Genomic DNA, 22,941 nt, shown 5'->3' on the forward strand with positions numbered 1-22,941 from the left:
GCCAGCCTCAAAGGGGGTCCGAGAGAGATAGAGAGGCAGATTTTTCCTTGAGTAGAATGTAGTCTCTTGTAAAACGGCCACAATAGGATGAAATGCTGGAGTTTTAGCTGGTCTCATCGCTGCTCAAGAACAGCTTGTGACACTAATTTCTTTTTCTCTTTTGTTTTGTTTGGGCTGTATTGTTTACCATAGCATTACGTTGATTTGTGTCCTGTCTTTGTTTTATCTCAGTTCCCATATCTCTCCATCTGACTCCTCCCCTTTCTGGCCTCCCTCCTTTCACTTCATTTCTCATTGCTTTCTTTTCCCATAACCCCCTGCTTATCAAAAAGACCCGAGACCCCCTTTCTTTCTACTTTTATTTGCTGCCTTTTTTCGCTCTTGGTTTTTTTGGTAGAGATTTAGAAGCCGACCACTTCCTGAGAACTTCCACTTTGAAGTAGTGTTCTTTTAGAAGCAGATTCCTCATTTTGGTTTGATTCCGTTATTCCACTTTCATCTAGACAAGACTTCCTCTTTCTGTTGTTTAAATCTGTCTGATTTAAACTTAGAACCACAAAATGCCCTTACTCATCCTTTTTCATTTTTTTTCTCTTCTAGTTTTCTACTTATTTTACATTGTTGTTTTATATGCGATTTATGATTTAGCCCCATCTTTAATTGATTGTCCTCCTAACGCGCTGGTTTTTGATTGGACTGGGTTCCTCGAACGCGTTCAAATGCATCGCAGGTCAGAAAGACGTGTACAGGTATATCCGAACTTCGACATCAGGGAGCTGTGATTAGGTAGAAAGAGGGTCATGTGCCTTATACAATGACTCTGAATCTCAGAGCCCACTCTCACTCTTTACCTCTCTAACCAACCCTCCAAACTCGCCCATTCACACCCCTCCCCCCTCCCCTCTGTGCTTATCCCCTCATTATCCACTCTGCTGTCTGATTGGCCTGTAAAAGCTAAGCAGACCTGAGGCCACACCCAGACACAAATTGGAAAGTCTGGAAGGCACAGCAAGGGTGAGACTTTCTGCTGGATTTCCCTCTATTTCTATTTGATGAATGTTTTTGATTGCCAGTTTTCGAACCTAAAGTAAAGAAACCCTCCGCCAGTCTCAGGTGTCGAGCATCAAGCTATTGTCAACCTGAAGTCTCTCTTTTTTTTTTCTTTTTTTTTAAGACCCCATGAAATGCAGCAGGTTTCTTTCCTCTGTTGACACATTTCCTATTTTGGTCTGTTTGGCTGCAAGACTAGGACTGTACCTTTTAAATGCGTATATCTTCTAAAAGTGTATTTTTGTCAATGCATATAGAGCTATCACACATCACATGGAATAAAAGCCATTTTGATTATATGGGGCCTTTTTTATGAATAAAATCAAAATCAAAATCTCTCTATTATTTTCGACTTAAAACTGATAAACTGCACCAGAGACTGTTTGAGAGTGCAGATTTTGTACGTTTACAATGGTGTGATGCCAGACACATAATAATAATGTCATTACCATTAGTTACTGATGCATTCAACATAATGCAGTGAAGCTATTTTAACTGCTGTAATAAAATCTAAATTGCATAAATGTCTTTGAGGGCAAAGACAATAAACTAGTGCCTAAATCCATGCCTAAATGAATCCTGATTACAGTTTAGCTCCATATGGCTCGTATTTCCTTTGTGTCATTTAGTTTGTCTTTTTTCCCTCTTTCACTGTCTTTATCTCTGCAGACTTCTTCCCGTCTCTCCGTCCGACCTTCCAGTTCTGAGACTCCCAGCGCTGCAGAGCTAGTCAGTGCCATTGAGGAGCTGGTCAAAAGCAAGATGGTAAGAAGTGCACAGATGTATATGATATGAGGCCCTATCTTACACCCGGCGCAATGCAGCGACATGCGCGATGCGAGTGTTTTTTGCTAGTTTCAGTCCGACGCAGTTATCATTTTCATGTCCTGCGCCACGTTGTTTAAATAGCGAATGCATTTGCGCCCATGGGCGTGCTGGTCTGAAAACGAGGTGTGTTCTGGCGCATTGTTGGCGCGTTGCTATTTTGAGGCAACAGAAATAGACTGAGCCATTGACCAACTGAAACCTGGTCTAAAGTCAATAGCGCAATATTTTTTTTGTTATTTAAAGAGTGCGTTAGTAATGTGCGCCAATAGGCGGGTCCACAACGCGCATACACTGCTTATTAAACACACAGGGACGCACAGCAGCACACAAACATGCCAAATATTAAAAATAAAAGGATTACAATGTAAAAGATTATTATTGTGTACATAAAGATATGGTGGAATCCGGCTTGTCCCGTAGATGTTCTGCTTGCGCACTTTTACCTCGCGCACGAGCAGATCCGTTTGCGCTATGGAGACGCGTTTGGTCTTTCCACTATCAAATTCCGTCATGTAAATAGCGAATCTGCCATGGCGCGAGCGCAACTGGCATTTAAAGGGAATGGGAGATGAGACTCTGATTGGTTTAACGCACATAAATCCAAAAACACACCCATTTCTCATTAAGAGAATAGGGACAACTCTTTTAGACCATGCGCCGGGACCGCCGACCATTTTTCCCGTCGTTAACTAGCAAAAGTGGATTCGGACACGCCCTAAGTGAACTTGTGCCGTGCGCTTTAGACCATACGCTTAGATCCTTAAGATCCTTATGATATGATATGATATGATATGATATGATATGATATGATATGATAAAATAATGCCACAGTGTTGTTATTATTGTTAAATATAAAACACAAATGAATATAATATAATGTAATACCACAGTGTTATTACTATTATTGTTAAATATTAAACTTATTATTAACCAGGTATTATACAAGAATTGTACTAAAAATATATAATATAATATAAAATAATACCACCGTTTTTTTACTATAGTTATTTAGTAAAATAACTATAGCACACCGTGTTTTAGTTATAATATTAAACTTATTAATAACCAAGCATTATACAAGAACTTTACTAAAAAACATAACATTTCAAGTAGCTTACCCATCGTATTATTTGTCCGATCTCATGTCCACACAGGCTCTGGAGGACCGGCCCAGCTCTTTGTCTGTGGAACAAGGGGACAGCAGCAGCCCCTCTTTCAATCCATCTGATAACTCCCTGCTCTCCTCCTCCTCTCCGATCGATGAGATAGAGGAACGCAAGACCGGCTTCCTCAAGAGACGCCAGTACGTCATCATGCTCTCTTCCCTCTCTCTGTTACTGTCCTCGTTCATTTTCAGCGCCTGTAACACACGTCCCTTTTCTCCTTTTAGTTACATCCTGCTGGAACTGATCGAGACGGAGAGGGACTATGTGAGAGATCTCAGTTTGGTCGTGGAGGTAAGTGCATACTATTCACTGGATGCTGAGATATAGATATGTGATCACGTGACTAGATGTGACTGATGCTGTGTTGTGTGTCCGGCAGGGCTATATGACCAGGATGAGGGAAGATGGAGTACCAGATGATATGAAAGGAAAAGACAAGATTGTTTTTGGAAATATTCAGCAGATATATGACTGGCACAAAGAGTATGTATCTAGTCTGTGATGTATTGTATTATGATTTCAAATTGTATTAAAGAGGACCTATTATGCTTTTTTTTTTTACATTTCCATCTTCGTTTAGTGTGTAGTGTTGCTGTTTAAGAATGAAATAGGTCTGCAAAGTTACAAAACACAAATTCATTCAAAAATAAGTTATTCTTCCTGGAACGAACATGTCACAATATTCCTCATTTAAATAATTCCTGACCAAGGCATACACACAATAAAGGGGCAGGACCTGGTTAAGTTAGTTAGTAGTGTGTTGAAACTCACGGTTATGGTAAGGGGCGGGACATTTCCCAAACACGCTCGAACCGGTTGACCAATCACAACACACTGATCCAGTTGACCAATCAGAGGAGGGGCTTCATAGAGACAGAAACTAAATAGAACGTTACTGACAGCTGCAACAATGTAGGGCATAATAGGTCCTTTCTTTTTAATGATAGACACTGATTGGAAAAAAGGCCAATAAAAAAATGCTCACAGCATTGTCTGATAATTTAAGCAATTTTGTGGCTGTTAATTTCAAAACTATTTTGAAGAGAGATGAAACTAACTGCAATCTTTAATATTTCAGTTTCTTCCTGGGAGAGCTTGAGAAGTGCCTTGAGGACCCTGACCGGCTGGGCCCTCTGTTCCTCAAACATGTACGCCACTTTTTAAGTCTTTTTAAGCAATCAATCAAACTTGTTCTTTTACTGTCATTTAACATCGTTCATACTCGTGAACTTTTCATGCCTTTCAGGAGCGACGGCTGCACATGTACATTGTTTACTGCCAGAACAAACCTAAATCTGAGCACATTGTCTCAGAGTATATCGACACCTATTTTGAGGTGTGTATCTTAAATCTGGATTAATAAAGATTGTACAGTGCTATGCATAAGTTTAGACACCCATGCTAAAGTTGACTAAAAAGAGGAATAAATTAATTAATGCCTTAATTAAAAACATTAGGAAAAATCCAACTTTTAAGGACACCAATTTTCTTTGTGAATGAATAATGTATCGTAAATAAATAAATGTTCTTCCTTAAAATACAGGGTGCATAAGTCTGGACACCCCTATGTTAAATTCCCATAGAGGCAGGCAGATTTTTATTTTTAAAGGCCAGTTACTTCATGGATCCAGGATACTATGCATCCTGATAATGTTCCCTTGGCCTTTGGAATTAAAATAGCCCCACATCATCACATAGCCTTCACCATACCTAGAGATTGGCATGGTTTTATTTCAGTTAGCCTAATAGCTGGTTTGATTTGCATTGAGAGATGATCTTATGGAAAGTACTCCATGCCAATCTCTAGGTATGGTGAAGGCTATGTGATGATGTGGGGCTATTTTAATTCCAAAGGCCAAGGGAACTTTATCAGGATGCATAGTATCCTGGATCCATGAAGTAACTGGCCTTTAATAATAAAAATCTGCCTGCCTCTATGGGAATTTAACATAGGGGTGTCCAGACTTATGCACCCTGTATTTTAAGGAAGAACATTTATTTATTTACGATACATTATTCATTCACAAAGAAAATTGGTGTCCTTAAAAGTTGGATTTTTCCTAATGTTTTTAATTAAGGCATTAAGTTCAATTTCCAAAAGATGATTTTTTTATTCCTCTTTTTAGTCAACTTTAGCATGGGTGTCTAAACTTATGCATAGCACTGTATGTCCTTATTACATGCATTCTGCATTAATATATATATATATAAATCACATAGAACCTCATGAAACACTTCCAGAGTCAAACTGAATCACCTCTCTTGCAGGATCTGAAACAGTGTCTGGGTCACAGGCTTCAGATCCCTGATCTGCTCATTAAACCTGTTCAGAGAATCATGAAGTACCAACTGCTGCTAAAGGTTTGTCCATCTACCGCATCTCACTGCTCTAGACCTATTGACAGATGTTAGTCTAATCATGTGATCATGTGACTAGACCTTCATGATTCTGATGCGTTCTGTTGGTTTGTTTACAGGATTTCCTCAAATTTTCCAAAAAACTTGGAATTGATTCAGTGGAATTGGAGGTATTTTATTTTATATTTAAACATTGTTCTTTTCAATTCTGTTCTATACTGATGATGTTCTTGTGTTGTAGAAAGCGGTTGAGGTCATGTGCATTGTACCAAAAAGATGCAACGACATGATGAATGTCGGTCGACTCCAGGGATTTGAGGTAAGAACTTGTTTATGTCAGTAGATTATTATCAAGAAGGTGTTTTACGTTTGAATGGATGGATTAAACTCATCTGGTCGGTCTCTGACAGGGAAAGATCATTGCTCAGGGGCGCCTCCTCCTGCAGGACACCTTCATGGTGGCTGAACCGGACGGAGGCCTGCTGAACAGGATGAAGGAGAGAAGAGTCTTCCTCTTTGAACAGATTGTAATCTTCAGTGAACCTTTAGATAAAAAGAGGGGCTTCTCAATGCCTGGCTACCTGTATAAATACAGCATCAAGGTACAGGTGTCCTCATCTGTCTGTTTCTTGGGATCTAATTTTGTCATGATAAATGTGTTGAGAAAGTAAAAGACTAAGTAAAAACATGATGTTTGTGTGTGTGTGTGTAGGTGAGCTGTCTGGGGCTGGAGGACAGTGTGGACGGAGACCCCTGTAAATTCGCACTGACCTCCAGAACGTCTAACAGCAGCAAAGAGGCCTTTATTCTGCACTCAAGCCATCCGGGAGTACGACAAGTCTGGATGCTGCAGATCAGCCAAATCCTGGAGAGCCAGCGTCATTTCCTCAATGGTACAGCAACCAGCAACACTTACGAGTATAAAAGTAGGTCTTTAGGTCGAGTCATAAATGATGTTTAACATGCATTTAATACAAACAAAACAATCAAAAAAAATCCATCCCCCTGTGATTTTAAGGGCTGAACAATTTGAAGAATCATATGTAATTTTTTTGAATAATATATTTTTTTGCTATTTTAAAATGTGATTATTGTTGTAATTATTATTATTCATAAATTAATATTGTTATATATCAATTTGCCTATTATAATAATGATAATTATAATTATTATTATTCAATAAAAAAATTAAATAAGAAATATATTACTATTGTATTAATACTTTCACTGTAAAATTATAAAAAAAATAAAAAAATAATCCTTTAACAATACAATTTTAAAATTACAATACTAATAAGCCTGTCTTAATTCATTTTTACAATTTATAAACATACTGTTGTTCATTGCTAATTATTTTTCATTTATAATACATTAACTTATGTTCATTTAAAGAACTTAAAATGTTACAAATATATTAGTATATGTAGACATTGATTATTATTGTAGGTTAATGTTAGTGTTATACGTTTTGTTCATTTTAAGGTGATGCCTAAAGCTGTAACTAATGCTAACAATTTTGATCTTCATGATAAAAAGAATTAGCAAAATCTCATCCAGCCCCTTCTTGCCTGTTACACCCTGTCAGCTGTTGTGCTCGTGTGCGAATGGTTCAGTGAAGTCTCTCTCCTCACTAGATGTCTTTCCTCCTGCAGCGCTCACATCTCCCATAGACTACCAGAGGAACCATGTGGAGGGCCCTTGTGTCTCAGGCAGCGGTGTACAGGCTGGAGGGAACGGGGGTCAGGTGATGGCCCCTGGAGGAGGCGGAGGGGCCCCGGCTGGGTCGGGTTCCCGCTCTCGTCCCTCCCGTATTCCCCAGCCCTCGCGTTTGCCTCAGCCGCTCCGTCATCACTCTCCCGCCCTGGGGCCCGGAGCCCACGAGCCCGACGGCCTCGACAAAATATCAGGTATGTCCCCGAGACCTCACTCCAGGGGTCCCTCACCCTCTTGCACCACAGAGCCAGATCCAAAGGTGAAGGTTCCTGTGAGCCCTCACCCCAAACAGACGGACCCTACGGAAAGCGCTTCCAAAGAAAGCAGGGATGGAGCCTCTCCGGCCCAGATCCCTCGAGCCACGGTGGCCCCGCTAGCTCTGGTCAAACCCAGACCCGGAACGGTCTCGCCCATGGCCTCCCCGTTAGCCACCCCGGCTTTCAAAGACTCCATCCCACCCTGCAGTCCTGGGCCGAAGACGGGCGGCAGCTCCGGCTCGTTCTGGAGCTCTGTTCCCGCCTCTCCCGCCAGCAGGCCCGGCTCCTTCACCTTCCCCGCGGAAGCGTGCGACACCCTGGGACGACCAAATCAGAACCAAAGTCACCGGCATTCCACCCACAGTAAAGACGCAGACCGCATGAGTACCTGCTCTTCTGCCAGTGAGCAATCTGTCCAGTCCACTCAGAGCAACGGGGTAAGAGACACACTCCTGCCCCGGGCCACCGCAGCGCTTTAGCTCAACTCTGCTCCTGTCTTCCCCTCATGAATGACTCTCTAACACACCTGGATTCTGTCTGATTTCTGCCTCTCCTAACCTGGTTTCTTCTCTGTGGACCTCCAACAGAGCCTTTTCTCTGCATCTCAGAAATCTAACCGTTCTGCTTCTGGCCAGATACTAACTGTTTATGGAGTTGTAAAACAAGAACTAGATTTCTCCTTTTTTGTTAAATCAAAAAAATGAAAATATTAACCTCAAGCTACTTTCTTTGTGAGGTCTTTACAAGATGTTTTTCCATCTGAGAATCAGCTTTTCTTAAAGGAACACTCCACCGTTTTTTCATATTAAACTATGTTATTCCCTTAACTAAGACGAGTTGATACATACCTCTCTCGTCTCAGTGCGCGCACTCAATCGCTCTGGCGCGCGGCGCCACTTTGATAGCACTTAGCTTAGCCTAGTTCATTCATTAGGGACCAAACAGAGATGAAGTTAGAAGCGACCAAACACCTCCACGTTTTCCTTATTTAAATAGTTACACGAGTAGTGTAACACGCATCTGTCACATGCAGTAAAAAGTCACACCTGAAAAATCCTCTCCCCCTCACTTCTGTCATCAGAACCAACGTGACTTTTTACTGCGCCGAGTCGAAGTGCTCCCAAGTGCTATTCCGCCATACATTATAGTTATCCTTTTTACCCACTTAGAAAAGCGCCACGTTTTATTTTGTGTCACCATACTTGGTCGTGTAACTACTTGTGTAACTGTATTTAAATAGGGAAAACGTGTTTGGCCGCTTCTAACTTCATCTCTGTTTGGTCCCTAATGAATGAACTAGGCTAAGCTAAGTGCTATCAAAGTGGCGCCGCGCGCCAGAGCGATTGAGTGCGCGCACTGAGACGAGAGAGGTATGTATCAACTCGTCTTAGTTAAGGGAATAACATAGTTTAATATGAAAAAACGGTGGAGTGTTCCTTTAAGGACTAAAGGTGCAGTCACGTTTATTGTTGTTATGCAAATTTGATGCAAAAGTCATTTTGATAGGTTCATACATCACTACACCACTGAACGGTTCTTTTTCCCCCCACATAGTTTTGCCAAAATGTTGCTAATGTGACCGCACCTTATGTTAATCTTACGAAATGAATGCTGGAAACATCGTGTTAGTTTTGATTCTGCCTATCATGTGAGTTAGTTCAGAGTTTTAGATCTTTTTAACAGGCTACTGGAACTAACATGAGTTCTTATCTCAGTTTCTTTTCTGTTTCTTTCCTTTTCTTTGACTGTTCTGGTTTACTAATGCATGTTTTCGATGCAGTGCACTTGCAAGGTTACATGTCAATCAAAAGTTGTAAATATTACAGTTGAGCATGGGAGTTATTATGGAATGTTTTGACATTATCAAACACCAAAAACATTCATTTATTTACTAGCCCTCATGTTCTATATGGGGTCAAAGAGACCTCAAGACTTTTGCTAGATCAAAAAACTATGAACATTGATGCATCAGGCTGAAATGAAGACGTAATCATGAAAACTGATTGTAAATAAAATTTCAACTTGATAATGCTTTTAATGTCCTCCCTAACAAATAGTGCATTACATCTAGAGACCCAAAAACATTTAAACATTTATAAAACATAAAAACAAGAATTTTCGCATTATTTTCAGCTAGTGTAAAATAAATTGTATTGTATTTTTGTGCTATGTTGTTGCTATGTCAAAATTGACCATAAACAACAACATTGTTACCAGAAATAATCACTTTTTTGTTAAGTACATGGCTGCTCTATGATAAAACATAGGGATACAGCTTTAATAATACCCTCTTGCTTTTGATTGGTCAGTGGAACATATTACATATTACAAGGAAAAATGTAAGGCGTTTTTCTAAATGACACATTTAAGTGGAACATGAGGGTTAATGTGGAAATATTGTCGTTTCACACGAGTAAACGCATGGTGTTGTACAGTACAGGGGATTGTATTAAAGGTATAAAGTGTCTCTGGTACTAAAACCCGTGTGTGTGTGTGTGTGTGTGTGTGTGTGTCCACAGAGTGAAAGCAGCAGCAGCAGTAATATCTCCACCATGTTGGTGACTCAGGACTATGTGGCTCTGAAAGAGGATGAGATTAATGTAGGTCAAGGGGAGGTGGTGCAGATCCTGGCCTCCAATCAGCAGAACATGTTCTTGGTGTTCCGCGCCGCTACAGACCAATGCCCCGCCGCCGAGGGCTGGATCCCCGGATACGTGCTGGGACACACCTCCGCCATCATCCCCGACGCATCAGAGGGGACCATTAAGTAAGAGCTCGCCTCTAACCGTTTATATAACACATGCTGAATCTTTCATAATGCAACAAAATCAAACACACTAGTTAACTGTTCTTTGTGTTCTAGGCTAGGGGACCTATTATGCTTTGTTACGTTGTCACCTTTCTTTAGCGTGTGATGTTGCTATTTGAGCATGAAAAGGTCTGCAAATTAACAAAGCGTCACAATATTCCTCATTTAAATAATCCCTTCCTAAGGCATACATGTTATATGTTTGTGCGTGACTTGTAGTATGGCCATCTTGGCCAGGACTCCCTGGAGGAAGAGATTTCTTTTAATCTCAATGGGACCTTCCTGGAAAAATAAAGGATATAAATAAATAAATAAATAAATACATAAAATAAAGGGGGCGGACCTGGTTGAGTTAGTAGTCTGATGAAACTCACGGTTATGGTAAGAGGCACGAAATTTCTAAAATGTTTGAAGCAGTTGACCAATCACAACAGATTGGTTTAGCCGACCAATGAGAGCACATTGTGCTTTTCGGAAGGAGGGGCTTCATAGAAACTGGAGATCAGGGCGTTACTGACAGGAGCTGCAACAATGTCAAATATGTGAAAAATAAGGTGTTTTTTGAACATTCAAGCATGAAAACATATTCTAGTAGAGTCCAAAATCATAATAGGGCACAATAGGTCTCATTTCCTAAGTTAGACATTCGATATGCTATGTTATTTTTAACATAATGTGTTGCTTTCCAGTAGGAAATCATGGCATACATCCCTCCGCATTCGTAAGAAGTCAGAGAAAAGAGAGAAGGAAAATAAAAAGGAGGTCAAGCTGGAAAACGGATACAGGAAATCCAGAGAGGGACTAACCAATAAGGTCTCTGTAAAGGTAACACTAATAAAAACAAGCACAAGTCATTTTCTGGAAATCCTTCAGAAAGATGTATACTCAAAACTTTGTTCTCTATTTTGCAGCTTCTAAATCCCAATTATATCTATGATGGTAAGCTCAAAATGTCTCTTAAGTGAAATGTTCTGTTTGCTTAGAATTATAAACAGCCAATAAAGGGTTGACATGGATTGTTTCTTCTCTCCTCCCAGTTCCCCCGGAGATCCTCGTCCCGCTGAGTGACGTGACCTGTGATAAAGGGGAGTGTGTCACTCTGAGGTGTAAAGTGTGTGGCCGCCCCAAAGCCACAGTCACATGGAAGGGACCCGATCAGACAACACTCACGAACAACGGCCACTTCAGTATAGTCTACAGGTGCGGACAAACAGGACAAAATTGTTATTATTTTGGTCATATAACTATATATATATATTGCTTTGTTTATATATCTCACTTTAATATATCTATCAATTGTTAGATTTATGTTTTAATACCTGGAAGGGACATGGTGAGGAAAAAATATATTTCAATGCTTTGCATTTGCTCACAAAGAACTCAAATGTTTTGTGAACGTACAAATATTTTGCGTTCCCCCAAGAAACTTTGTGTGAGCTAACGCAAAAGCATTGACATATCATTTTTCCTCCCATAATTTTTCTTCCATCTCCATTTCCATTTATGGGCCTAATATAAAGATATTAGATATTTCTCCTGAAGGACAAAACACTGATTTTATTCTATGTGATTTCATTGCAGTGATTAAACTAATCTAATGTTTTATTTTGTTCTCTCTGCACCACAGTGAGACTGGCGAGGCCACGCTGCGTATCGTAGGTGTGACCTCAGAGGATGATGGCACGTACACCTGCATCGCTACCAATGACGTAGGCAGTGTGACATCATCAGCCAGTCTCAGAGTGTTGGGTAAGAATATGTTCCTTTTCAAACTGGGCTTGCAGAGTGTGTACCTGGAGTTTCATAAGCAAGGCTTTGAACTTAACTTGACTGTCTTTCACAGGAACTACCAGCGATGGAATCCGGGTCATGTGGAAAGACAACTTTGAGTCCTTCTACACTGAGGTAGCAGAGCTGGGCAGGTGAGAGACACATGGGAATTTATACACACACAATTTTGATATCAAATAGATTAATTTATAAAAACTTTGTTAGGGAATCCATTAGAAAAAACTAGGGCTGGGTGAATTAACGCGTTAATCTTTGCGATTAATTTGAGATGTTTAACGCATTAAAAAAAAAAAAAAACGCAATTGACGCAGCACCTTTTTTATTGCCTAGTTTTAATGACTTCCTGTTGCGGCTGCTATTGAAAAGGCAGAAAATATGCCGTCCCGCCCCTCCGTGTTCGGCGATCAGGTTTCATACTCGCGCAGCTTGTTTAGTAACTTCACGAGCGGGTCTTTTCTGCTCCGTGTGTGCGCCGCGCTCTCCATTCCGTGTGTGTGTGTGTGTGTCGGCGCGCTGCGCTTTCTGCTCAATGTTCCTCTCCGTGTTTGCGCTGCGCTCTCCATTCCGTGTGTGTGTGTGTGTCGGCGCGCTGCGCTCTCTGCTCAATGTTCCTCTCCGTGTTTGCGCTGCGCGTTCTGCTCTGTCCTTAACGGCCCAAACCAGGGTTCCCGCGGGGTCTTAAAAAGTCTTAAAAAGTCTAAAATTCTGAACTTTAAATTTAAGGCCTTAAAATGTCTTAAAAACGGCCAGATTTTCATCCGTGGTCTTAAATTAAATTTAGTTGGGTCTAAAAAAGGTCTCGCCAACAGGCCGTTCACATATCGCATCTTTTGCGCGCTCAAGTTCGTTCAAATGTAGGCGCGCGCTCATAATTGAAGCGACGCACTCGTTTTTTTCCAGGCGCAGCGAGATAATAAAAATCTCAACTCTTCAGAATGCCGCAAACGCACCGCAGGTCATGTGACAAGAACCAACCAATCAGCTTCGCCCCTTTCCGTAACAACATTGAAAGCTCACTCAACTGGAAGGATGCGGGTGCACCCAAACACTACAGGTGTTTTTCTCTTCTCCGTAAATAACTCTTGAAGCAGAGCTACAGCAAGCGTTTCTCGCCAGTGGAAATCCATTAGCCACTAAAACTTCTTTGTCATTTAAAAAACATATTAAAAGAATGTGCAGTTCTATTAAATATAATATCTCCATCTTTAGACACATTAGGAATAGTTTGACAACAGAAGCATCTTTTATGTATTTTAATGCCATGATCTCTCCACACATCACCTATTGTTTGTCCTGTTGGTCTCAGGCCAACGAGACCACACTCAAACCGCTCAGATCGGTCTATAATCAGGCCTTAAAGGTGCTTGACAGAAAACCCCCTCGCTATCATCACTGTAATATTCTCAGTAAATATAAAATATTAAGTTTTGATTCTTTAATTCGATATACAAATTTAAGAACTGTTTTTAAAATTGTTAATAATATTGCTCCACCCTCAATGAAAAAAGTCATAAAACTTTACTCTGAACAAACAAACCGAACATCCCGCTCCACTGCTCACAGAAATTGTGCTATCCCGAAAAGATCCTCCGCCTTTGCACAGACAGCCTTTTCATATAAAACCATTAAACAATGGAATCAACTCCCAGATAGTCTGAAATTATCTGTAGATCTGAATAATTTCTCTCGAAACTTAAAGAATTACATCCTCGATAACCAGTTGTGTCAGCATCAGTACATTTAAAGTCTACAAATGTAATATTGAAGTAAATGTTTTTGACTATGTTGTATATATATTAGGCTGTTATGGTTTTTTGATTAGTTTTTTTATTTATTTAATGTTTTAATATTGTGCACCTGCCCGGGGACTTCAGATGGAAAATAGTCTTTGCTAACTCTGGTACAAAACATCTTTTCGTAAGATTAATGTATTTTGTACATTGTCCCTGACAAATAAACGAATAAAATAAATAAATAAATTAAATAAATAAATAAATTGTGGAGAGCGCAGTGCTTGGTTGCATAGCAACGACAGACGCCACGGGAAAATCCGACCGAATTTTACTATTAATAATAAAAGATAAGCTAAAGTGCATTGTAAATGTCAGTAATTTATCTTTTTATAAAAAATGATTTAAAGTTTGAAATATGTAAGGTTTATCTTTTTATAAAAAAAACTTTTTTGTCTAAACTTTATTTGAACTTGTACATATTAGTATATAACATGTTGCAAGACACTTTTAAAATCTGGCTATAATTTTTAATGATATTATTTTAATGTTTATGTAAACAAAGTGCATATTGATGCTAATTTTATTTGTTATTTGCTGGTTTTCGACATTGTGTAGTATTAGTACTTTTTGAACAGGATTCTGTGATCACCGTGGTCATTTTTATCACAATAATCATTGAAATGAAATGTTCATGCCATTTCATCTCTAGTTATGATCAACTATGATCAACTAAAATCAACTAATTATGTGTTTTTACAGTATAATATGCGTAGTACAATTTTCTATAAAAAAATTAATATATCTGATTCTGATTCTGACACACGTTGTTGGGTGTGGAAGGTTACTAATGTGATTGTTTTATCTGTAAACTAAATTAATGTTTTTTCAATTACTTAATTCATTGAAATAAAATGAATTCTTTAATTTGAAAAAAAAAAATTGGCAATGTAGGTCTTAAATTTCAAACTTTATGGTCTTAAAATGTCTTAAAAAGGTCTTAAATTTGACTTGCTGAAACCTGCAAGAACCCTGCCAAACGCTCCAATCATGTACCGATCACGCACTGGAAAAGCAAAGTCCGCTCAAATAACGTGAAATTTCTCTGTAGTAGACTTGTGTTTGCTGAGCTGGTATAGTCATGCTGGGCAACAATGGTAAAATGACCTATTCTGATCACATACTCTGGTAATAATAGCTTTGTATGACTATACTTTATTTTGATAATTAGTAAAAAAATAAATCTGTTAAATCTGAGTATGTTGCATAGAACTGAATGAAGAATAATGTATTGATATATTGATGTTTTATATTTTAATATAGGGCTATTTTCTGTCCAATTTGTGTGGACATTTTTCTTTTTTTCCCCTTTTTTTTGTGTTGTTTAATTTAATTAGTGATTCTACGTTTAAATATGCGATTAATTGCGATTAATCACAGCAAATTGTGCGATTAATTAGTTGATTTTTTTTTTTATCGATTCCCAGCCCTAGAAAAAACATTAACACAAATTGGCTGCATTTTAACTGCAAGTTCGTCACACATTAAGGGTAGAGTACTGTTTTGTTTGTGTCTGAAACGTGCTAATATAGTTTATGGACCGTGGCAACATCGTGATTGTGATCATGTTGTTTCTCTCTCTTAGGGGAAGGTTCTCTGTAGTAAAACGCTGTGACCAGAGAGGGTCAAAGCGGACTGTGGCGGTCAAGTTTGTGAATAAGAAACTCATGAAGCGAGACCAGGTGACCCACGAGTTTATAGTCCTACAGAGACTCCAGCACCCTCACCTAGTCAGGCTACTGGACACCTTTGAGACCTCCAGCAGCTACGCACTGGTCCTTGAGATGTGAGAGCACACACACACTTTAATATCTTTAATATTTCACACTCAGAGATGTTCCTGAGCTTCAGTTTCGTGTTCTTGCACAGGTCTGATCAGGGCCGTCTCCTGGACTATATTGTGAGCTGGGGGAACCTCACTGAGGAGAAAGTGGCCTTTTACCTCCGGGACATTTTAGAAGCTTTGCAGTACTTGCACAACTGCAGAATAGTTCATCTGGATTTAAAGGTGTGTTAAATATTTGTTTTATGCATGTTATATATATATGTATATGTATATATATATGTATGTATGTGGGTGTGGGTGTGTGGTATCGGTCAAAAGATGGTCAAACATTATTCATTAACATTATTCATAAAAACATTACTCATTTTAGGTTTATTACAATTTAAAATAATCGTTTTATATTTGAATATACTTTAAAATGTAATCTACTCCTGTGATCAAAGCTGAATTTTCAGCATCATTCCTCCAGTCTTCAGTGTCACATGATCCTTCAGAAATCATTCTAATATGATGATTTATTATTAATGTTGGACACAGTTGTGCTGCTTAATATTTTTTTGGAACCTGTGATACTTTTTTCAGGATTCATTGATGAACAAAAAAGTTAAAAATAACAGCATTTATTCAAAATAGAAATCTTTTCTAACAATATAAATATTTACTGTCAATTTTTATAAAATGTACATCCTTGCTGAATAAAAGTATTAATTTCTTTCAAAAAAGTAAAGAAAAAAGAAAATGACTCACCCCCAAACTTTTGAATGATAGTGTATATTGTTCCAAAAGATTTCTACTTTAAATAAATGCTGTTCTTTTTTTACTTTTTATTCATCAAATAATCCTGAAAAAAGTATCACAGATTATAAAAAAAAAATTAAGCAGCACAACTGTGTCCAATAGTGATTATAAATCATCATATTAGAATGGTTTCTGAAGGATCATGTGACACTGAAGACTGGAGGAATGATGCTGAAAATAAAGCTTTGCATCACAGAAATAAATGTATTATATTTTAAAGTATATTCAAATAGAAAACCAATATTTCTAAATTGTAGTAATTTTTCAAAACATTACATTTTCAATGACACTTCTTTCAAAAAACTTAAAAAGTAATTTTTCCAAACTTTTGACCGGTACTGTACATATGTGTGAAAATATAGTATTTCTTATGAACCTTTTTATGATTACTATTTTTGTATCATTTTTATGTAAAGCACTGTGAATTACTACTATTAAATATGCTATATAAATAAACATGTCTTAAACAAATAATTTTATTTACCAATTAGTTATTTATATTTTATTTGTCATTTAGCATGCTAATTAAATATTAATATTATAATATTAATAAAAATGGATTTTCAAAGCGATGCTAATTTCCCATTTTCTGATCAGCCTGAAAACCTCGTGGTGGAGCAGAGCGTGTCCCAGCCGATGGTGAAGCTGACAGACTTCGGTGACGCGGTGCAGCTCAACTCGACTCCTCACGTTCACCCTCTGCTGGGAAGCCCAGAGTTCGCGGCCCCCGAGCTGGTTCTCGGGGACCCCGTCTCTCTCTCCTCTGACCTGTGGAGTCTGGGGGTGGTGACGTACGTGATGCTGAGCGGGGCGTCTCCGTTCCTGGACGAGAGCGTGGAGGAGACGTGCCTCAACATCTGCCGCCTGGACTTCAGCTTCCCCGACGACTACTTCCAGGGCGTGAGCCAGGCGGCGCGGGATTTCGTGTGTCTGCTTCTCAGGACCGAACCCTCCAAGCGTCCCCCGGCCGCAGTCTGCCTGCAGGACCCCTGGCTGAGACCCGGGGGGGGCCGTCGCTCAGCCGAGTGCATCGACACCTCCAGACTCATTTCCTTCATCGATCGGCGCAAACACCAGAACGACCTGCGGCCTCTCGGAGGCATAAGAGCCTTCCTGCAAAGCAGACTCCAGCCCAGGATCTGACCCAGAATCATGATCTCATCCTCTTTCCCATGCCAATTAAAGAAGACTTCAGTCCTGAGCCTATCAAAATGTGTGCTGACAACCATATCTGCCAATCAGAGCCTTCGTCAGCAGACGAGATTTAAGATTGATAGTTCTCTCCCAGTTTGCTGCTGCCTTGTTTCCAATTCAATTAAGACTTATAAGCAGAGATTAAAACAATGGAATATAAATATAAATATATATATATATAAATATATATATAAAATATTTCTTTGATTTGCTGAATGATCAACAAATCTACACAGGTGGACTGATATTTTGTGTAGAACAAATGTACCTGCACAAGCGTGGGTTTTTGAAGAAAGCGATGCCAATGCGACTTAGCGAGGAGAACAAGTTTTTCTCTTTCTGTTTAGCCTGAGCCAGAGAGCGAGCGGCTGATCCTGTGCTTTTACAGTGTTCGACTCGGAACATTTCTTAACGAACCTTTAGAGAAAAATGAACAGCGCGTAATACTTATACGACACATTTTCAGGTACATCTTTCAATAAAAACCGTTACATCGACTCAAGTCTGAATGAACGCAACACACAAGTCGTAGAGAAGCGTTTTAAGTGGAAACTTGTTTTGGTCTCTTTGTGTAATTAGTTGCTTATTTCAACGATGATGATGATGATGATTGCGCCACATTTAGCTGCGGAATTTTTACAGGCTGCAAGTTCAACCTCTTTTTTTATTTACTACGACTAGAACAAATCGTGTTGTGCAATCTGCAGATGTATGCGCCTTATTCTATACTATGTTTCTTTCTTTCTTTTTTTTTTAAATGCAATGTCACATGGGTGGAGACACACAGCCACAGGGCGGCGGGCGTCTGAGCGGATCGGCTTCAGACACGATGACTGAATACTGTAAATGCACTCACGGTGTTTGTTTCCGGTTCTTACCACGTGCAATGTTGCAGCTTCGATGGTTTATGCAACTGTTTATGAAGACATCTGTTAAACCTTTAATAAAAACGTAGAATAGCACGTATTTGGTGCTGTTGTTTATTTAATCCGGTCTTTTTCAGTAAGTATTAAAGCCCTGTCACAGGGTTGTTGTCTACATGGCACTTACGCTAGTCACTTTTCTGTTGATATACATATTGGTATGCCAAAGCTCTCCATGCTTTATGAGAATTAGTTTTTCTTCTTCTTCTTCTTCTTCGTTTCGATCCCCTACACACATTTGACTCCTCTTAAGTTATACGCTGTATAGCTGTGACTGGTTGTTTACATGAGTTTTTCATAGCTTTACAACTTCATCTATTTTCCATGTTTCACAGATTTTACGTTTTGCTTTTCCGTGCATTTTTGGAGTGTTTCTGAAATGCACCTCCCGTTTAGACTAGGCAGTCCTTGACATTGATATGATTTCGCAAAGCAAGATATCATGGACAAAAATGTGAAGCCTTTTAAATTATGATATTTATCTCGTCATATAGATAGTTTTAATGCAGATGTAGGTCCTTTTTTAGTTTTAAGGCCTCAGTTTTTGGTGACCGATTAGTCGTAAGAAGCTCTCAGCAATTGAAATTGTCACTGGAATGCCGTTGGTATGCAGTCTGTAACCATTGGCCGGTTGTCCTCATTTCCAGTGATCCTCGCATCATTCATCAGTCAACTGTTATCTTTGAGATTTTGAAGCGTATTGAAATGTTTGATTGGTGGGCAGTGACTCTTTCCCGGTAGGAAGGAGCATTGTTGATTCATCTGTATAGACCCATATAATGTCCCCTAATTTATTTGTCATTGTAAAGTTGTACAGATGCCTTTACAGCGTGGGAACTTGGACTGGATACATTTTTTTTTTAAAGTGTTTCATTGAATGTCTAATTTTAGTTCTGATCTCATTGTATTTTAATGTATGTATTATCATTTTAGACTTGTTTTATTTGGATTATTTTATACTTTTTGCATGTGTATATTTCTTTGTACAGAAACCATAAGTGTTTACGCGATATGTGCTGTAAATATTTTCAGTTTTGTCATCATTATTTTGGAATTAAACATATGGAACATTCTCATGGCTGCTGTGCGTGGTTTATTCTGTTTCGGAGTTTGCTCCGAGTTTGTCGCACTGATTGACAATAATGCAGATTTGTAAACACTATTTAAAGTTTTGAATGTTCAGGTTGGGAAGGGAGAATCGCTTCCATTTATTTATAAATACATTTTCTAACCGCAGTGACACGATTACTTTACCAATTGCCGATTGGCTCTTCTATTTAGAAGGCGGGACTTATTCCGCCATTTTGAATATGCTTTCTCCCATTCATTCCATACCCAGTAAAAGAAATGGACACAGCGACCCCCAGAGAAAAGTGAAGTCAATTAGAAGCTCTCACTTCCTGATGGCTGAGCGTACTGCGCAGACTCAAACTGAGCTTGACGACGTAGATGTGACATGAGCCACCTGTCTGTCTTCTAGTAGCTGTGCCAAGAGAAATCTGAATCATTCTCTTCCGATCTAGCAGAGACGGAGAGTGTGAGTAGGAGGTGTCCATGAGCTGGAGCAGGAGAAACTTTTGCTAAGTATTCTGATTAATTATTTTGTCATTTTGCCTCCACGTCTCCCCGATTGCCCGCGAGCTTCTCCTCCTGTCCATACGGTAATCTCTCTACTGTGTGACAGAGAGTCGCGTGGTTATGATGCAATCGTTAGCCTATTTTTACAAAAACTGCTTCTATTGGACCATAACGTAAGATACAAGGTAATGGAGTCTTTTATACATTTTCGTGTTTCTTTAGAAATAAATAATGGACAAATGGAGTCTTTAAAAGCCTCAGATGTAAAGTTATTCGCTGTCAAAGTGACGCCAAAATGAATAGGAGTCAATGGAATGCTAACAGCAGGTGATGGTCTGCTAATCAATGGCGGCCCCGGGGAAGCTTCAATATTTTATGAAACAGTGCCCCCCTGGCTTCTCCTCCTGTCCATACGGTAATCTCTCTACTGTGCGACAGAGAGTCGCGTGGTTATGATGCAATCGTTAGCCTATTTTTACAAAAACTGCTTCTATGGGGCCATAACGTAAGATACAAGGTAATGGAGTCTTTTATACATTTTCGTGTTTCTTTAGAAATAAATAATGGACAAATGGAGTCTTTAAACGCCTCAGATGTAAAGTTATTCGCTGTCAAAGTGACGCCAAAATGAATGGGAGTCAATGGAATGCTAACAGCAGGTGATGGTCTGCTAATCAATGGCGCCCCGGGGAAGCTTCAGTTTCCGGCTGATGGATTAACGTTACCCCCTTGATTCATTCGCGTGATTATGAGTGTATATCTAAAGTCTTTTGCTACGTCCCAATCCGTCGACTTATACTACGCCCTAAAAGTATACTCTTTTTGTGAAGAAAAGGTAGATACTTGAGTGTGTAGCATGGGCGTAGGTTTAGGGGGGGGACGCTAGGTACTAGTCCCAATCAATATTTTGAGATGACAAATTTGTCCCCACCAATATTTAGCAAGCTCCTTTGAACTGCTATTTGGATCTTTGCGCTGCTATTTGGATCGATTCCAACGGCCAAAACAACGACAGTACAAGAAACGGCGTAATTTGATTGGCGGCGGTGTATCTGACAGGCTACACGCGCGGGCCGGGACTACTTTTGTGCTTGCACTGGCAGCGAGCGGGTGGTGTGTGTGTGTGTGTGTGTGTGTGTGTGTGTGTGTGTGTGTGTGTGTGTGTGTGTGTGTGTGTGTGTGTGTGCGCGCGCGCGTCGACGACGCAGACGGTAAGTTACCTGGGGCCTCATGTATCAATCTTGCGTACGCACAAAAACGTTGCGTACGCCAGCTTTCACGCTCACGGTCGTATGTACTAACAGTGAAATTAACGCGAGAATGTGCGTTCCTCCACGCCAATTTCATGTCTGGCGTACGTACATGTCTCATTGTTTTTGTCCGTTGGCGACTCTTACAGGCAATGAAGGGAAGTTGCAAACATTACACAACGAATTGTTCTACAGGTCTATCGCACCACCACCTGTGGGAAGCATTGCTATTAATTTGCAATTTATAAAATAATTGACATATATTGTCGAGCCTTATGGGAATATTCTATCAATTTTGCAATTAAGTAAGAACATATAAAAGCATATGCAAATTGATACAACCCTTAGTCTATGGCAATGGCAGCTTTGGTGTAATGTCCACCTTTATATCAGACCATTTCTTTTTAAGGTCATTTATAGACTATACAGTTGAGACATGTGTACAGTTGAGACACCTTAAATAACTTGCGTTCGCAGCAAGCACAAGTTGTGATTTTTGCTGTGCACGTGCGTATTAGTGTCCTCTTTGATCGTGGGAAATTTGAACAACGGACGCATCTCCGATCCGAAGATATCGGGAAAAGTTTTTTTTTCTAAGATATGACACGTTCACTTCACCATGCACTCTCCACAATGAATAGCTTATTATCCTTATGTGACTGTTAAACGTAACTGGTATCACCACAAACGTTATTCTGTATTTCATGGTATTGTGTCATGCACGGTAATTGCAAAATCTAGAGAAATATGCGAGGTGGCCAGCGGGGGATAGTTGAGACACATATCTACTGTACCCCCGATAGAGTTCTATTAGGAAACACATTGTTTAGTTGTTCAGTGTTATGATAACAGTTTAAACGCCGTAATTAGCCAGCATAGGATGCAAATGAAAATAAAATGTGATATTTGTGATATTTAAACTGTGTATTATTAATAAATATTGTTACATATCTTGTTCCTGCTTTATACATTTTAACCAGTGCTAATTTAAATAAAATGAATGAATATAAATGGATGAATAAACAAAAATGTTGCCCAATTGTTATTTTCTTTATTTGTCTTTATTTTTTTATTTATTTACAATGAATGGTTAGTTACCTTCACATCATTAAAAATGGGTAACTGTACCATGCACTGTCTCAACTGTATCACATGATATGGGTACAGTTGAGACAAAGCTGAGACAAAAAGCACCTTATTTTTATGAGCTAATTGTGGAAAATATAAACTACTTGTGGGTATTATTGATTGATAATATCTTAGTCTACAAGGTAATGAAATGTCATGTGGCGTGTCATGTGGAAATTCACTTCTTTTCAGTGTCTATTTTTGTGTGAAAAATCAAAACGCAAAAAGTGTCTCAACTGTACTCAGTCTACCCTACAGTGCGACTTTCAGATCCCACCGCATTGACGGCATCAGCCAAACTCTCCCACTCATATTTTTTCCTTTTGTTATTAATTCCGGAGGACAAAGTTCCAAATAATTTTTTTTTTCGTTTCTACCTCCGATAGTAGCACCTCCAATTCACTCTCTGTAAAGTTTCGTTTCTTGCCGTCATTTTCTTACTGCTTTCTTTTGCCAAAGTGGACTCATTACCATATTTAAATTAATTTAATTAAGGGAGGAGACTGGGTGGGGCGTTGTGCT

General features: G+C 39.3%; 1 protein-coding gene and 1 long non-coding RNA gene across 9 annotated transcripts in view; one reads left to right on the forward strand and one right to left on the reverse strand.

Annotated features, from left to right (window-relative positions):
- LOC309511015 overlaps positions 1-3,022 on the reverse strand; it is a 97,197-nt gene extending 94,175 nt beyond the window's left edge. Inside the window, exon 1 of the long non-coding RNA XR_014210476.1 lies at positions 1,859-3,022. This is a non-coding gene — a long non-coding RNA (uncharacterized lncRNA). The remainder of the gene's footprint in view (positions 1-1,858) is intronic.
- trioa (trio Rho guanine nucleotide exchange factor a) overlaps positions 1-19,535 on the forward strand; it is a 54,819-nt gene extending 35,284 nt beyond the window's left edge. For 2 of the 8 annotated variants that reach the window (XM_082185819.1, XM_082185817.1), the window contains 21 exons: positions 1,720-1,815; positions 3,033-3,181; positions 3,269-3,335; positions 3,424-3,527; positions 4,123-4,192; positions 4,291-4,380; positions 5,313-5,405; positions 5,522-5,572; positions 5,644-5,721; positions 5,813-6,004; positions 6,115-6,295; positions 7,055-7,809; positions 9,892-10,139; positions 10,874-11,006; positions 11,093-11,120; positions 11,219-11,381; positions 11,809-11,930; positions 12,025-12,103; positions 15,348-15,548; positions 15,632-15,770; positions 16,944-19,535. In XM_082185819.1, the coding sequence (XP_082041945.1) occupies positions 1,720-1,815; positions 3,033-3,181; positions 3,269-3,335; positions 3,424-3,527; positions 4,123-4,192; positions 4,291-4,380; positions 5,313-5,405; positions 5,522-5,572; positions 5,644-5,721; positions 5,813-6,004; positions 6,115-6,295; positions 7,055-7,809; positions 9,892-10,139; positions 10,874-11,006; positions 11,093-11,120; positions 11,219-11,381; positions 11,809-11,930; positions 12,025-12,103; positions 15,348-15,548; positions 15,632-15,770; positions 16,944-17,489 (3,585 nt within the window). In that variant the 3' untranslated portion in view covers positions 17,490-19,535. Of the gene's footprint in view, positions 1-1,719; positions 1,816-3,032; positions 3,182-3,268; positions 3,336-3,423; positions 3,528-4,122; positions 4,193-4,290; positions 4,381-5,312; positions 5,406-5,521; positions 5,573-5,643; positions 5,722-5,812; positions 6,005-6,114; positions 6,329-7,054; positions 7,810-9,891; positions 10,140-10,870; positions 11,007-11,092; positions 11,121-11,218; positions 11,382-11,808; positions 11,931-12,024; positions 12,104-15,347; positions 15,549-15,631; positions 15,771-16,943 lie in introns of all 8 variants that reach the window. The other 6 variants (XM_082185816.1, XM_082185818.1, XM_082185812.1 and 3 more) reach the window with 5 other exon arrangements.
- The last annotated feature ends 3,406 nt before the right edge of the window (positions 19,536-22,941 follow it).

The sequence above is a fragment of the Leuciscus leuciscus genome (genome assembly GCF_965113295.1).
Source record: "Leuciscus leuciscus genome assembly, chromosome: 12".
NCBI lineage: Eukaryota > Metazoa > Chordata > Actinopteri > Cypriniformes > Leuciscidae > Leuciscus > Leuciscus leuciscus.